Source organism: Peromyscus eremicus, chromosome 13, assembly GCF_949786415.1.
Source record: "Peromyscus eremicus chromosome 13, PerEre_H2_v1, whole genome shotgun sequence".
NCBI lineage: Eukaryota > Metazoa > Chordata > Mammalia > Rodentia > Cricetidae > Peromyscus > Peromyscus eremicus.
The window spans coordinates 9,683,296-9,700,366 of NC_081429.1; the positions used below are offsets into that span (position 1 = coordinate 9,683,296).

Here is a 17,071-nt window from a genome sequence, read left to right on the forward strand (position 1 = left end):
CAGGTAGGAAGGATGGTGTATGTGGGGCCTCAGAGATGGACCATGAACTACAAGGGGCAGAGGGCTGCTCAAAGCACGGGATGGAAGGAAGTGCCCAGAGCAGAGACTAGGAAGTCAGGGACAAGGGCGGCGATTGCAGGAGCCAGATTGATGATGAGAGGGAACACATGTGGACTGAGTACATCTGGAAGCTCCCACAAAGACACAAAATAATCCTGAGGCCATAGGAGCCTTAAGGAAAACTAGGCTGCAGATACTGAGCACCCTGAAGCAAAGCCCCAAGCCAGAAAGTAGCTGGCACAGATCCCCAGGCTGACACAGGCTGCAGGGCTCATCCTCGGGCAAAGGTCTCTCTTGGGAGGCAGAAACGGCCTCCTCCTAAGAGCTGGCCTTTCTTTCTCCTTTGTGCCATAGCCTGTGAAAAGGTGCCTCGTCCCTGCACACGGCTGTTCTCTGAGACGAAGTCGTTTCCTGTCTGGGAAGGCGATGTCTGCCACCATGTGTAAGTCAGCTCTGCCTCTGCCTTTGTGCCCTGGTGTTGTGTCCTTATTCCCCCAGTAGGGACGGAGACTGCAGACACTGGCTTCGACCACTTCTGTCTAAACTATTTGCCCAGCCCATGAAGCTCAAGAACTGACTGAAGAGGACACAGGTTGACTACTATGCATGGAAGCCTTCACACAGTTCCAGGACCTGACTCTCCTCCTTCCCTTAAAGCCCAGAAATCAAAGAGCACATGAGAACCCCAGTCCCAGCTCTACTATTAACCCAGCGTGATGTGGCGGTGGGCAAATCCCCATTGCCTCAGATTCTCCGTCTGGACTAGGAGAAAAGACTGCTTGTCTCATCTCTTGATACCCTCCTTGCTATAGCATGCGACGGCTCTGGGTCACTGTGTCTGAGAGCCTGGTCGTTCCAGGCACTCAGGGACCAGGCGCTTGTGCTCTAGATAAGGACGGCCATAGCAAAAGCACACTTGCTACACTGTACAAGAAATCAGGGAGTTCCCAGGAAAGAAAGGAGAGATGAAAGCCTAAGGTGAGGAGAGTCAGGAATGGAGGGGACAGGAGTAGGCTTCATGAGAGAGGGACACTGAACAGAAATGGAGGAGCTGGGGATATCAGAGAATGTTCCACACATTGTTACAGTGTTACAAAGTCCTGCATCGGGCTGTGCCCAATATGTCTGAGGAACAGCAGAGGCCAACAGAGCAGAGTATGAGTGAGAGAAGAAAGGAGAGTCCCTGGGATCTGGGAGAACCTCAGATGGACTGTGGTGTTATTCTCCATGAATCGTGGAGATCCTGAAGGGCTCTGCGTGATGTGTGACCACAGTGTTCAAGCCACTCTGGATGCTCCTCGAAGGAAGAGGATGAAAGAATGGAGGGGAAATGGCAGAAAGCTTGCCCAAGCTTGATGCAAAGGCAGGCTTAGTCAGGAGGGAAGAGGTACAAGGTCCTGAGCTGTATGGGTGGGGAAGCAGCTATGACCACCATTCCCCCTGGGCCCACGACGGCGATCTGATGGTAGCTGCACCATCATCCTCTGGCTTCCAGCTATTGTGGTTATACCAGAGCCTGCCTCTGTGTTAGATGCCCCACTGCCGTGTGAGGAGAGTCCTTCACTCACCAAATTTTCTATCCCGTTCCTATCCGCATCTTTGAAGAGGCTCCCCTGTAGCTAACACATAGGAGGGTCTTGGTTATATTCAGTCTGACCTGTCTTATTACAGTGTTTAGATCGTTTCACAATGAACATAATGGGCGTGGTGTGGCTGGGTTTAAATCACATATTGATTTCTATTTGTTCCATCCAATCCTTACTGCTTTTTCCTCTTTTCTGGCTCATTTTGGATTACTGGCGCATAGATTATATTTGTTTTGTTTTGTCCAGTAGTCACGCTAGGATTTACAATACACATCTGCAGTTTGTCTCCGTTTACCTTGAGTTACTTGGATACAGTTACAGGAGGCTTCTACCTCCTCACCTGAGTCACCATCAGACTTCTTTCCATTTACAGCAGTAAATGTCACAGCGCTGCCAGCCGCTTGTCATTATCCAATGCTGAAGGTCTTGCTTTTCCAACCCGCATCATTCCTTTGTATGATCTAAGAGTCCACGGTTCTCTGCTCTCAATTGTCTGGAAAGGGTTTTGTGTAAGCTTCACTTGGGGCATAACTATTTGTAAAGGATGACTGGTTGACAGTTACAATTCTCGTTTCAGCACTTCAGGTTAGAATTCTCTCTGTGACAACATACTTGGCATAAACAAGGTAAAGGAAGGGTCTGTTTGCCTCATGGTTAGAGGTTTCAGTCCATGATGGTGGAGGTCAAGGTGAAGTCATGGCATGGCAGCGCATACTTGGGCAGGCCCCCAGTCTGGGGGATGGTGCCATCCACATCACGGCAGCCTTCTCGTAGTGCTGTCGGCAAACACCCTCAGACACAACCAAGGATGTGCGTCTCGGTGACATCCAGTTGACAAGATTGGCCCTGTCACCGCCCCTTTGTCCTCTCCACCCCTGTGGCTCCTTTTTTTATTTCCTCTTTGTTGCTGTTTCTGGCCAACTCAACCGTGTGTTTTGGTTTGGATACCGTTTTTTATTCCCTGAAATATTTATTACTTATTTATTTTGAGGTAGAGTCTCTCTTTGTAGTCCTGCCTGTCCTGGAACTCCATAATGTAGACCAGGCTGGCCTCAAACTCACAGAGATCCGCCTGCCTCTGCCTCCTGAGTGCTGGGATTAAAGGTGTGCACCTCCAGCACCGGCCCTCTCTGGAATCTGTTAATCTTGCATTTCTGGGGTTTTAGCTTTTGTCAAATCTGGGCCATTGTTCATCTCTTCTTTGTCCCTCCATTTCTCTTCTCTCCTGCTAGAGCTCAATTATGAATATATTTGACTAATATTGTCCCCCGGGTCACTAAAGGTCTTTTTGTTGTTTTAAAGCACCGTAAATGGTGTGTATATGCAAATGTATCTATGCTTCCTGTTGGGGAGTTTGTATTGCTGTGTGTTCAATGCCACATATCTTTTCTTTTTCATCATCTAGTTTATTATTAATACAGTTCAACAGATTCAATTTCAGGTACTTGTTGATGGTTGTTTGGTTAGCTTTTGGGGTTTTGTCGTCATTTTTTTCAGTCTTAAAAGGCTGCTCGGCAAGTCTGTGCCTCTGAGCAACAGCCCCAGATCAGATACTGTGTTGTATCATTGCTGCAGTTCTGTTTAATTCTTTCTTTGATCAGCCATTCCTCCCTTCATTTTGCTGATATTCCCCTTTACTTGCTGAACATGTGGGACAAACAGATGGTTGTGAGCCACCATGTGGTTGCTGGGAATTGAACTCAGGACCTCTGGAAGAGCAACCAGTGCTCTTAACTGCTGAGCCATCTCTCCAATATGAGACAAACAGATAGCAGATACTTTAAAGGTTTTCCTCTCGTTTCCGAATTGTTTTCTAGTCAGTTATTTTTCTACAGGTTGTATATCATATGCAGCTTTTGTATTTGTTTGGGGGCATTTTTGATTTTTGGTTCTTATGGCTCTTTGAATGTCATAATTTATCAGATGCTAAACAATATAAATTTCATATTACTGGATGGTGGATTTATTTGAATTCAAGAAAGGTATTTTTGTTGTTTTGTTTTCTGCAAGGCAGGCTTTGATTACAGTTTGTTCCCTTTGAGGATTTAGGATGGATTTAGAGAAGACTTCATCTAGGGCTAATTTCACCCCTTCTGTGGCACCGCCTTCCTGGAGTCAAATGAGATCTTACCAGTCTTGGTTCAGGTCTAGCCTAGCTGCTCAGGACTCTAGCCCTGTGTGTGCACAGCTCGACTCTCATCACAGATTTCCAGACTGCCCCCCATGGAGCCCTCTCCACTCCAGAACACTCCCCCACAAGCTCCAGCTGCCTCTGCCTCTCCAACCCAGCAGGCATCCTCAACACTGTGACCACTGCCTCCTCTCAACAAGTGCTCCGGAATGAATGGCAGTATTCTCTCAGGTTGATCTCTTCTCAGGGCATCCAGTTTTTCTTTGGGCTATTTTCTAGGTTCTGGAAGTAGTTACTCCCTCTATCTCCTCCAGTTCTCTGGTAGTTGAAGCTGAAAGTTAATCCCAGATCCTCTATTCCTTCAAAGCCAGAAGTCCTCCAAAGTGTCCTCCCAAACTAATGTAAGCAAAAGCTTTTGTACCAGATCCCTGGTTTCTTTTCAATGGATCAGACACGGAAATTCTTTTTTTTTTTTTTTTTTTTTTTTTTTTGGTTTTTCGAGACAGGGTTTCTCTGTGTAGCTTTGTGCCTCTCCTGGAACTCACTTGGTAGCCCAGGCTGGCCTCGAACTCACAGAGATCCGCCTGGCTCTGCCTCCCGAGTGCTGGGACTAAAGGCGTGCGCCACCACCGCCCGGCCAGACACGGAAATTCTAACAGGCCCAAACACATAGATCCCATTCCTACTGAATGGTATGAGATCTATAAGTATATCCCACTATACATGAAACTTGGAAGCTAAAGAGGCTTGCTAGCACAGTCTGATTAAAAAATGGGATGGGCAGGCTTCATCAGGCCTCCTGGTCCATGCTGCCTGCCTCTGAGGCTTACAGTGCCAGACTTCATGACCATGTTCTTGAAACATTCATAAAACAGAGGAGTTGGGTGTCCTAATTTGCTTTCTGCTGCTGTGACAAAGAACATAACCTAAAGCAACTTGGGGAGGAAAGTGCTGACCTTATACTTTACAGTGTACTAACAGGGAAAGTCAAGGCAGGAACACAAGCAGGACAGAAACATGGAGTCAGGAACTAAAGCAGAGACCAGGAGGAACACTGCTTATTGACTTGCTCCCTATGGCTCATTCAGCATGCTTTCCTATACCACCAGGACCACCTGCCCAAGGGTTATACTATCCACATTGTCTGGACCCTTCCACATCAATCATTGATCAAGAAAAGGGTCTCACATATTGTCAGACTATAGACCAGTCTGATAGAAGCGTTTCCTCAGTTAAAGTTCCCTCTTCCCAGACAACTTTATCTTGTGTCAAGCTGACCAACAAACAAACAAACAACAACAAAAAACACTAACTAGCATATGGAGTCAAACCTTCTGAGGCCTCAGGACAAGTGGCCTGCCCCCAGCAATGTCCTGCCATTGAAATTTCAGTGATGCCTTTCAACACCATGATTCTGTCAGCATTCATGAAAAGGGACCCTGAAATGAATACCTTTTTATGTATGCTGTACTCAGTAAAATTAATTTTTAAGTCCCTGGACCTTGATGTTAGACTTTGCCCCCAGTAACATGTATTAAGAAAATAGTGGCCGGGTGGTGGTGGCACACGCCTTTAATCCCAGCACTCAGGAGGCAGAGCCAGGTGGACCTTTGTGAGTTCAAGGCTAGCCTGGTCTATAGAGCGAGATCCAGAAAAGATGCAAAGCTACACAGAGAAACCCTATCTCGAAAAACCAAAAAAAAGGAAAATAGTGGTCTCTCCCTCTGTCCATACACAGCTAGATGAAACACTTAGACACCTCTCTGCCCCGGGCCTAGCTTCACAGAGTTTTCTTTTGACAACAGGTACAAGAAAGTCTACAAAGTTCACCAGGACATCTGCTTTAAAGAGCGCTGTGAGAGCACCAGCCTCAGGAAACCCCAAACAGGTATATCCTGGGGCCACACTGTCTTGCCTGCAGCTCTGTGGGTGGATGGGTCAGGAAGTGACAGGGTTGGATCAAGCCAGGCTGCTTGCCCGAAACTGCAGCTCGTGTGTGGCTGTACTCTGCTCAGAAACTAATGCCCACATACGCACATGTGGGTGCACAGACAGGCCCAGCTGTGCTTGGAGGTGGTCACTCCGGTCCTGCACTGAGAATCGGGGCTGTGATGGGAAAGCGCAGGCTGTTACTGACAGGCCCAAGTGTGTAACTCTAAGTTTAGAACATCTTTTTACATTTCATCTCACACCCGGGCTTTCCCCCAGTTCAAGGTAGTCACAGGAATCATTGCTGTTTAGGATCTTACTGAAAGTTATACTTAGGACATTATGTTCTGACAATGAGAATCCACCTTCAGGAATGTTCTCCATGGACCAGTCGAAGCCACATATCCTTGCTTTGCGTGACTAAATTTTAGGAAAGGCTGCGGTGTGCAGTCATCAGGAGTGCTGCTTGACCTAAGTATGTCACAATCTCCCAGGGCAGCTCTTGTTCGCTTCCTTCCACACTCTTCCCACAATGCCAGGTTACTGTCTGCTCAGTCCACAACTACCACCTTCAGCTGGTAATGTACAGCCGCCAGGCTGCAAGTCCAGACTCCCTGTCAGTCTGTGTGGGCTTGCCTGGGTTATATGTGAGGAACAGATAAGGCTGACAGAGGTAGGGTTCTTTCTCACTAAACTGGTTTTCTTAATTATTTCAGGAAACAAAGTAACAGTCAAACACTGAAGAAATCTTAAGCACACACTCCTCCAAACCAAGATCTGTTGAGAACTGGAGACACCAACATACCCAGCACCTTGAGCACTGAGGTTCTTCATCAGACACTGATGGCAGATTCAGCACTGTGCTATTACAGACCCAACCAGGAAGGTTCCAGAATCCCCTGACTATAGCCTCCCTATAGACATAACCTGGTCTGCTTGCATATGAATCTGCTTACAGGTGGAAATGAGACTTTATGGGGAGGGACTTTCTCTCTCTCTCTCTCTCTCTCTCTCTCTCTCTCTCTCTCTCTCTCTCTCTCTCTGCAGACCAGTTACAGTGAGGCAAGGCATAAGAACCACTGGCCCCTTCAGGGCAGTGGGCTTGGGTGGTAGAAGGATCAAGGATGCCACACAACCCTGGGGTGCTGGGAAGGACCTAAGGAAGTACCCCCACGCCCTGTGAATGGCATTCTAGTGGTAGAACAGGGTGGGAGCCTTGCCATGTAACATCCAGGTGATCCTAAATACAGCCTCTCCCTGGGAGAGTTGCAGTGGATCCTGGAATTCTAAACACTAATAACCCTGAAATCAAAGCAACTTTGCCCGTTTGATCCGGCATGCTCCACCCACCTCCCCATGTATAAACTATGAGAGGTTAAAGGGCATTGGATTTTTTTCCACAACAGTCTGGAAAATAAGGGGTTACTCTGCAGAAACCCCTGTACAGCCTGAACTCAGCCCACAGTGACTTCTTATTGGCCTGACATCAATTGGGAATGACAGACTGGCTGGCCCAAGACAGTTTTGGTTGGGAAAGCCAGAACCGTTCATCTTTCCAGAGGTGGGAGAGAGGCACATCTGGAAACCAGCCCCTTCAGGAGTCACTTTTTCTTCTACAGTAGAGGACATGAAGGAGAACTATCACCCAACGGCCTAAGAACAACCCAAAGCAAAGGAACTCCAGGCAAAGCTCACCCTAAGAAAAAGTGCTCACAGATATGACATCAGCATGGCTAGATCAGGGCATCAGAGCAGCAGGCTCTCAGACAGGCCCAAGCAGCAGGGCCTTTGCAGCTTCACCGTTTCAGATGGGAAAACCTTGCCTGAAGAGCAGCTGACCACACTCAAATCCAGTCCACTCAACAGCATCGACATCTCACCTCAGCCTCCAAGAATGCACACACAAAACACCCTGCAACACTTGTGAGCAACTTAACCCCACAAAGATCAAGAGTCCACCAATTATTTGGTTTTAAAATATTTGTATGGCAATAAGTCACATGAGATATTGATGCATCTCTTTTATGAACTCACCCAGAAAATCCATGTTTATAAAAATGAATACTCCTCAGCTACTTACCACATACTGGCTTATAGAACACTTATTTTCAGAGCAACAGGGAAAACACACACACATACATACACACACACACACACACACACACACACACACACACACACACTCAAGAAAAACATCAAAACTTACCATTCAAGGCTGCCCTGGGAAAAAGACCCAGTGCCATCACCAAAAGGCAGGCAGCAGAGGACCAGCAGCCTGTTGATTCAAATTTAAATCACAGGCTGAGCCCAGGTGTCCCCATAGAGGTGCGTATGTTCTCACTTCCATCCCTCTGCATCACGGCCAGCTGGAATTCTGGCGATGCAAGTTTGAATACAGGTCCCCTGGGGGACAGTACCTGGGGCCTCCAGAGAAAGACAGTGGGTATAAAGAGGAATGTGTCTCAGTTTGCTGCTCTTCCTTCAAAATGGTCAGCATGTCCTAGGAACACTGCCCGCCTCAAGAATTTCCAAAACCCAGGAAGATGAGGTCCAAAACTTAAAAATGAGACAAGTTCCTGACTGTAGCTGGTCTTCTCTAAGATCTCTGTGCTCAGATTTCTAAAAGAGAGACAGCCAGACCCGCACACCCAAGGACTCCTGCAGGGGGAGCACTGGAGCACCTATACTCTTAACCCAGCTGCTGGTTTCTGCCAGGACCTCTGTGAGTAGTGAGTGTGCAGATACCTGGGTTAGCAGGCTCTCAGTCAGTGATGCTTCTCTGTGCTCAGAAACCCACCCCCAGATTCTAGGGTCGGAGAAGTGTCCCCTGAACCCTCAAAACATGGAGAAGAAAGGGCTCGGCTTTCACAAGAGATGAAAGAAGGGCCATGTGGAGACAGATGAGCTCTACCCTGCTCCCCTCATGTATACTGACCTAAAGAAGAAATGCTGATTACTACTACAACAGGGTTTGGACATTTGGTCTACAACTCAGGGGTTGGCAGGGCAGACAAATGCTCAGGCAGTATTTTGGGCTTTCAGATGAAATGACCTCTCTGGCACCCACCCAGTTCTGCTACTGTACTGCCAACATGGTCACAGATGTAGATAGCATGGCTGTATTCCAATAAATCTTCATTCACAAAAACGGGCAGTAGGCCATAGTTGGCAGGTACCTGGTTTGTGAGATGATCCAGACCTTAGTCTTCTGTAGAGAAAGACATCTCCTGAATGACAAATCGCCATCAAGGCATGAAGACCCCTGAACCTTCATAGAAGAAAAGCAATCAGGATCCTCAGAAACCTAAGATATGCATACAGCACAGGGGAGCAGCAGGAGCTGCTATGTTCAAATCCGAAGGGAACACTTAGAGGCACAGGGCAGGCAGGCTCCAGGAGACAGTGTCCAAGGCTTCCTGTGATCTGTACCTCAAGCAGATGGTGTGGCCTACCAAGACGAACACACTTCACACAGCCTCCGCTTTCCACTCCACTCTCAACAAGGCTCCAAGCAGCTGTCTTCTCCTGCAGTGAGGTCAGAACCAGAAAAGCCAACCACAGCTTGATCCCTCAAGAGCAGAGCTGACCTGACTGGAGATCCGGCACCAAGAACTACATCCCGACCAGAGGCCTCCTGCCCTCCAGTTCACAAAAACATGCTTTGAAGAATAACATTTATTTTTCACTAAAAATTTCTGAGCCTGTTTTTCTCTTTCAGGAAGGTGGAGCAGTCATGTCAAAAACTCACTACTGTACCTTAGATACACACTGACTTATCTCCAGGGGCCTGGAGAGCCAAAGACAGGGCTCAGAGACCAGGTCCACAAACATATATGTCAAATTCCATGTGACACTGAGACCTGCCACCATCCCTCCTCATAAGCTACAGCATTAGCAGTGAATAGCAAGATCAAATGACATCACTGGAAACATAGATGAAACCTTTATACTATACGAATGACCTCAGGAGCCTTACCCGCCAGGCAGACGCTGCCACGTTCCTGTTTCCTGTTGGAGCCTATGTTTCAAACAAGACCCAGCCTACTGAATGCTGACTGTGGATCTTCAGAGCGGAGAAAGATTTGCTGGTGCTGAGGAAAAAGTGTGTATCATTCCAAACACGCTGCTTCTGCTTTCTCACACACCTTTCTTAAGCAGATTTATGCCCTTCAAAACAATTACTGTCCACTTGGGAAATGGCACAATGGAATCAGAAAACTTACGAGGTGTAAAGGTTTATTTTTTTGTGTCCAAATGAAGGAGCAACCATGAGTTGTTGGGCTCACCATTTGCTAGTCAAAAATACGGGATGAGCAGACACCTAATTAAGCTCAGGGTTGGGGTTCTATTCGGCTCTGATGGAGCCCAAGACCAAATATCCTACATTCAGGGAAAGTGAAGGTCACTTCGATGCCACAAAGTGGAAAAGTAGGCAGCCAAGAATGAGCATCACTGTTCTCAAATAGTTTTGTCCATGGCCAAGAACAGCTAGAAGGCATTCACCTTCTCCACTGCCCATGGGCTGTTAGTGGTAGACATGACGGCTTGCTGTCTTGCTTTGTGTGGAGAGTCCAACAGGTAAAGACACAACCTTGCCAGGCAGGAGTTAACCTGCCTCACATACCTGCCATAGTGGGAGCTCTGATTATATGGGAATCTTGGAGTAACTGCTTTTCTTTGTGAATACCCTCCTCTTTGCAGTCAGGCTCCAGGGGAGTCCAAAGCCTCCACACCTTGGTGCGGATTCCTCACAAAATACACCTCAGATCCAGCAAGATCTCTACTTTAGACAGAAATAAATCGTTGAGTCCATTTACAATCCCAATTTGTTATGGTCACATTACTGGGCCAGGTCTTGGAGCAATTTCTCAGCTTTGACACTGCTTTGTGGACCTGATCATTCATATGCAGTGCAATGTAGGGTATTTTACAGCATCCCTGGCTTCTACCCACAAGATCCCAGGGCCATGACACACAAAAAACATCTCCAAAGATCATCAGATGTCTTGAGGATCAGGGTCATCCCCATCTATGCGTTGGATTCTGTCTATATAGGAAACACATAGGGGTTTCACATGACTATTAAATGTCACCAAGTAGGAAAAAAATACTACCAAGCATATCTGATTTTGGCTGTCCCATCAAAAAGCTTTCTGCATCACTAACCCTGTGCAGTTTCCTGAGGAAGGACCACAGACAACTTTCTAGGAGGCCTTATAGCTCCATCAAACCAGGCCTCTCCTCAGAGCTCACCTCATCCCAGTCCCCATACTTTACATCACTCCAAGACACTCACTATCATCCCCCCATGATATCCATGCCAGGGTATCTGAAAGCTTCCTAGAACAAACCAAAATCAGACCTGGGGCTTGTGCTCTGCTCCATCTATCATACAGAAGGCAGAAGGGATGTCACCTAAGACCACCTACCGCCCCTGAAGTGCTGGTTCTGAGCTCACTCCGCAGCCCAGGCTAAAAAGCCAAAGATACTACTAGCCGGGAACCCACATGAAGGCCAACTTGCCCAAGCAGGAAGGGTCAGCAGCTCACAGATGAGAAGACTGCGAAACTAAGGAACATAGTACTAACCAATGCCTTTCACTCGCTGTACACTGAACACATTAGAGGGCCGTGAAATGATGTCGGATTAAAAACATGACTATTTTGTGGAAAACCTACTTGTTTTCATAAAATAAAGTGCTATGACATAATACCCTCATGTTACATTCTCATGATTTTATATTTACTACTACAAGGAAATACAAAGTGGCCGTTGAGCTGGAAAGCTTTCTCTACGTTGTTTTGGAATTAACACCAACATATTTCAACAGAGAAAAAGACACCAAAGTTGGATGAGTTGCATCCCCTGGATTTTAACAGCTGAGTCCTTTATTTAGGATGCAGTAGGCCTCCCACAGAACCCAACAGATCACAACAAAGCATCTCCTATCTGGTTTGATGTGATCCAGTGGATCATAACAGTTTTTTTTCACCAAATGACCAGTGTTAGTATGAAAAATGCTTGAGAAGATCCGGGTAATCGCCCGAAGCTTTGAGAATAACAGGAATGATCTCTGGCATCCCTGGACCCTTTTTGTCTCAGTCCTCATCACAGCTGCTCTTCGTCCTCTTCCTCTTCCTCTTCCTCTTCCTCCTCTTCCTCCTCAGATGCATGGCTCTCAGATTCCTCTTCTTCTCGATCCAAGAGCTTTTTAAAAACCTCAAACTCCTCAGCAGAGGAACACGCTGTCCTGACTAAAAACTCAGCTTCTGAAACTCTGAGAATGTCCATTAGTAAAGGATTGGGGATCTGCGTCTGCCCCTTCTTATCAGGGGTTTGATACCGTCCAAGGCGTTCCAGGTATATGTGTCTCTGTTTGATCTTGGTTAATGAATACTGTAAGAAATCAGTCCTGACTATGTCCAGATGCTTAAGTCCCATCCTAAAATATGCATACTGGAAGATACAAACATGTTTAGGAATCTATGTAGAGAACCCTAAAGTTTATATTCCAATTCAAAACAAACTTTAGTCCAAAACATTAGAAAAGAATTGCCCAATTAGTAATGGGAGAATAGCCCTCTCTAATACCAACACTTGTGAGAAGTCTGACAGTTTTCAAAGCATTTCCAAATTCATGCTGAGAAAAATGCAGCAGAAAACAAAGCGGTGTAAAGGGATATGTTTTTCTTTAAACAGGGGAACAAAAATCATGTGTAGAAAAACCCAACCTAAAGAAATCATAAGATACCTAGGAATTTAAAAATGTGTGAATACACAGTTTGTGTGCACAGTTATTTGAGTATGTCACAGAATGCTTGTGAAGGTCAAAGACCAGCCTAGCTGGTTCACAAGCCTCTAGGAATCCTCCTGTCTCTACCTCCCAACTCCCCATAGGGGTGCTAAGGCATAAATCCAGTTCTTACATGGGTTCTAGGGATCTGAACTCAGGTCCTCATGCTGGCACAAGTGTTTTTGTTTGCTTGCTTGTTCTGTTTTTTGAGACAGGGTCTCTACATTGCCCTGGTCGTCCTGGAACTCACTATGTAGACCAGCTGGCCTCAAGCTCAGAGATCCACCTGCTTCTGCCTCCTGAGCTAAGATTAAAGGAGTGTGCCACCCTGCCCAGCTGCACAAGTGCTTTTGACCTATCTGTCACATCTGTTACTAAACTATTAGGACAACTGTCACATCTTCCAAATCCCCACACAAAGACATGCTAAGGGTCATCAAGTTTTAGCTTTCTCAAAATGAGTTATTTCAGAGTACCTCCCTGGACCTGGAATGGGGTCAGGTCACTCACTGTCAAGGCAGTAAAGCAGAAGACAAGTTTGCTTTGGAGGGGAGAAAAGAACTGAGCTGTGTTATTCTAGAACAGCAGCTTTTAGCCCTACTCAGAGGCTTCTTGTCCACACAGCTGACCTTACTCAACTTAAAACCTGAAAAATCTGCCATCTCCAGCCTAATCACTTATTCTCACCTGGAATTTGTATTCTAGTTCACTGGGGTCCGCCTGAAAAACACGTGGGCATCTGTTCAAAAGCTCCGTGATTTGCTGTACTGTGAACAAGCACTTCTCCTTGAGGACCTTCACAACACTGTCAATGTCCCGCTGACGCATGGTGAAAAACTCAGGGCAACCGTGAAGCACTCTCTTTAGTTTCCCTGCAGAGTATTAGAAAAGGAAAGCATGTAACTTCAGGATATTCTAGAAAGCCAAGGGCTAAACAACATTTAGGGGCTGGTAGATGTGTCAGTGGATAAAGGCACCTGCCACCAAGCCTCATAACTTGAGTTCAATCTCCAGGACCCACATGGTGGAAGCAGACAACTGACTCTAAAAGTTGTCTTATGGCATCCAGATGTGCCCCAGAACATGTACACCCACCAAACACACTTACAGATACAGATAAACACACACTTCGAGAGAGGAAGGGAGGGAGGGAGAGAAGGGGTGTGTGTGTGTGTGTGTGTGTGTGTAGGGAGGAAGGGAGGGAGGGAGGGGGAGGGGGGAGAGAGAACAAGAATCCCCTCCCCTTATAGGATTGCTAATTTCAGACATCTACATTCTATGAAGCACCATGGAAATGATTCTTCTCAGATCTAACAACCCACCCTACATCCCTAATGTGCCTCTGAGTGTTTTATTGTGAGCTACATTAGTAATCGTATTCAGACAATTAGTATAAATGGGGCTGTCCCAGACAAAGTGGAGTAAATGGTCTTATAATAGTTGGGCCAATTTTCTTATGAATATTGGCAAATTTAATAGCTGGAAACTTAAAAACCACTTAGGCTGTTAACTAATTTTCCCATCAGGCTAGTTGGTCACTGTCTCTGTCTCACTCCCATGTGAAGATGAATTTCCAAAGTACAAGCTTTTTTGTTGTTGCTGTTTTTGGTTTTTCGAGACAGGGTTTCTCTGTGTAGCTGAGGCTGTCCTGGAGCTCACAGAGATCCTCCTACCTCTGGTTCCCAAGTGCTGGGATTAAAAGCCTGCGCTATCATGCCCAGCCAAAGTGTGCACTTTATTTTCATCTCTCAAGCTGTGCTTCAATACTGACTGAGCTTAGACTTAGATGACACTGAAAGCAAATCTATCAAGAGGAATACAGTTATCTTTTTGCTTATCTTCTAGAAGGAGGCCTCTAGAGACACCAAACATAGTAGACTCTAACCTCCCCTGCTTACCAGGAACAGTCAATAATAACAAGAAATAAGAGATGTCAAATGGGCAGAGATCACTGGAGATCCTCATCTCCCTTCTCCAGAATGACAACAGTTGGAAGAAGGAGGCCACTCTACCAGCTTTCCAGGTCCTGGCATGACCAGGTCTAAAGTTTTGTATGGTATGTTTTTGCAGAGGTCACACATAGGCATACACATATACCACTACCACATAGCAACACTAACCCACCAAATAGACTTCATGTCCCCACTGTTCTGGAGCTAGAGAACTCAATGAACAGAACACATGGGACTTGTTTTGGCCTTGGTTCTCTCCTCCTGCCTAACCTCTCATCCCTCTTACAACGCCTTCTGCAGAAGACCCATCACACATCTCCTCAGAGACACTGACCTCTCCTTGGAAAAGTCTCCTACCCCACTTCACCTTACTAAGGTGTGCTTAGCCCACAGGGATGAATACCACATGCATCCCAGGATAGCTATGAACGCAGCCTAGCACCTTTGTAGATGATGTCATGTCACACTATCAAAGGCAAGACACTCTGCTAAGGCAGGCTATTTTTTCACTAACTCTGACTCCTCTCACACTACAAAGTCTGCGGCTTCGTCTACCTCCTCCAAGGCCAAGCTTCCGCAGGTAGCTGCAACGCTTCTTCATTTGCATTGGAGATAGCTTCAGTAAGTGTGGACTTTTCTTCAAGGCCATAAATACAGGTTCTGGGTGCAACCCCAAGAGCAGAAATTCTGAAATTATGCCCAGCATCTGTTGAGGATGGACACTTGGCTGCATACTGAGCAAGGCGTTAATATGGGCTTCATCAAAACCCATGTCCTGCAGGGAAGTGATGGCTTTCTCAAGCTCCAAGGACTTAGGATCCACACAAGTCCTCTGTTCCTCATGAAGACACTGAACAAGACGCGTCCTGTACTCTGGCTCCTGCACATACTTTTTGGATTTAACACAGGACAACTCTTGAAGGCTCTCTCCATTGGGTGCTGTAGTCAGTTTGCAAAACAAAGAAGGACTCATCCTTTTCTGTTCTCTGAGATGAGGGGTCTGCCTAGCCAAACAGGCCCAGGAGAGGGCCCTTAGACGGTACCAGTCAAGAACCTGTAAGACAGAGCCAAAACAGAATTAGTTCCACCTCAGGAGAATGACTATCACAAGATTACTGAGCCAGAGTATTTTGGACCTTGGCCCACAAAAGCTAACAGTTTTTGTAAACAATCTGTAAAACCTCTGGGCCCAAAGTCTCCAGAGAAGGAAATTAGCATATAGACAACAGCACTTACTGAAGAGATAGGTGTCGGGCACAACCAATACTTTTTAGCTTTAGAGAGGACTGCTAGTCATTAATATTTGGCTGAAAATTGTGAACCGCAGACTAGCCACCAGATAGATGCACCCGGTGCCCGCCAGACTGGTCTCCAAACCCTCTCTAGCATGGCCAGCCTCCCCGTCCCTCTGTCTTAGCGGTCTAGGTCTCCTCAGCCCATTGCCTCCACATTAGCCCAAACTCCGTGGAAGCCAGTGGCTTATCTCAGGACCAGGCTGGCTGTGCACCCGCCCCCCGGGATCGCTACCGCCACAAAGTCCCAGGATGTAGCCACAAAGAACCAGCGGCAGGGCCGCCTGCATGTGCCGCCCACGGCTGCTGTGGCACCCTCCCTACGGCAACCTCACCTGCCGACCCAGAAAAGCCATGGAGCCCAGGCGGCGGACGTTTAACTGGGACACCGGAAGGGGCGGGCCTTCCTGGCCCACAATGTCCGGCCCCCGGTCCGGATCCGTGGCACTCCCGGATGACAGAGTTCCTCCGTTCCGCCGCCAAGCCTTGAATCCCACAGGCTCATGCCCCGCGCCCGCCCATGCAGATGCAGCTCCCTTCTCTACGCAAGCAGGTCTCTGCCAGGAACAAGCAAGACTACCGGGATTTCTTAACTGCCCTTTAGAGTACCGGTGAAGATAAACTCACAGCACCATTTCCTGTTGTAAACTCCACTTACAGGAGGGCGGGGACGGACGGGACACAAACAAAGCCGCACGCGTTAAAGATTCTATAAGGCCAAATAACCTAACTAATTGTGGAGCTAGTATGTCGCAAACCAGAACCAAATCATCATGAATCATTTTCAGCCTTTTTGAAATTCATTCACTGTCCACCCTGTCTAACCGAACAGCTTTGTGACTATGAAGGCCTTTAAAATATATTCTAAGACCACCACTGGTTTTCACCAATCCAAAAGCTAATAGTATTATTAGTTAACACCTAAAATGCTGTAGTAACTTTTCCCAGTTTTGCTTTAGCCTTCCTATCTGTGGTCCCCACTGATGTCTGGTAAATGCCTTGATCTATGACTTTGTTCTGTAACTAGTAATAACTCACCTAACTACACCCAGGGTGGAATCTCTTATGAACAACCAAAATTTGTGTTCCTGGGCTCACCTTTGAAAGTGAGTACTGTTTTTGGTGGACACTGTAATACAGCAATAACTTCTCAGGACAGCCCAAAATTCTTCCTGAAATGTAAGATGGATCCAGACCCAGATAAAGGTATTTGGTAAGTTGTATTGTTTAAAAATATGTGTTTAGGGTCAGCAAGATGGCTCAGCAGTTAAGACATTTACCACACCAGCTTGATGACCTGAGTTTGACCCTAGGAACTCATGTAAAAG

The 17,071-nt window shown here is 46.7% G+C and overlaps 2 protein-coding genes across 2 annotated transcripts in view; one reads left to right on the forward strand and one right to left on the reverse strand.

The window, feature by feature from the left end:
- Positions 1-6,459, forward strand: part of Sned1 (sushi, nidogen and EGF like domains 1) — a 61,804-nt gene extending 55,345 nt beyond the window's left edge. The window contains 4 exon segments of the mRNA XM_059278740.1: positions 415-502; positions 5,583-5,650; positions 5,653-5,665; positions 6,423-6,459. Of these exon segments, the coding sequence (XP_059134723.1) occupies positions 415-502; positions 5,583-5,650; positions 5,653-5,665; positions 6,423-6,459 (206 nt within the window).
- Positions 6,460-11,423: 4,964 nt separating this feature from the next.
- On the reverse strand, positions 11,424-16,165 carry Mterf4 (mitochondrial transcription termination factor 4). The gene is made up of 4 exons (XM_059278613.1): positions 16,079-16,165; positions 15,007-15,505; positions 13,187-13,371; positions 11,424-12,162 (listed from the first exon to the last, which is right to left on the reverse strand). Exons 1-4 carry the CDS (start codon positions 16,097-16,099, stop codon positions 11,815-11,817), a joined length of 1,053 nt encoding a protein of 350 aa, XP_059134596.1. The 5' UTR covers positions 16,100-16,165; the 3' UTR covers positions 11,424-11,814.
- Between the last annotated feature and the right edge of the window lie 906 nt (positions 16,166-17,071).

What these genes read in the sequence shown, in the direction of transcription:
- Mterf4 (XM_059278613.1), bottom strand. Translation starts at nt 16,099, where the DNA reads ATGGCTTTTCTGGGTCGGCAG. An exon ending in GAAGCTTGGCCTTGGAGGAG is followed by an intron (nt 13,372 to 15,006) that starts GTAGACGAAGCC and finishes AATACTCTGCAG; the next exon opens with GGAAACTAAAGAGAGTGCTT. An exon ending in AACTAGAATACAAATTCCAG is followed by an intron (nt 12,163 to 13,186) that starts GTGAGAATAAGT and finishes TGTATCTTCCAG; the next exon opens with TATGCATATTTTAGGATGGG.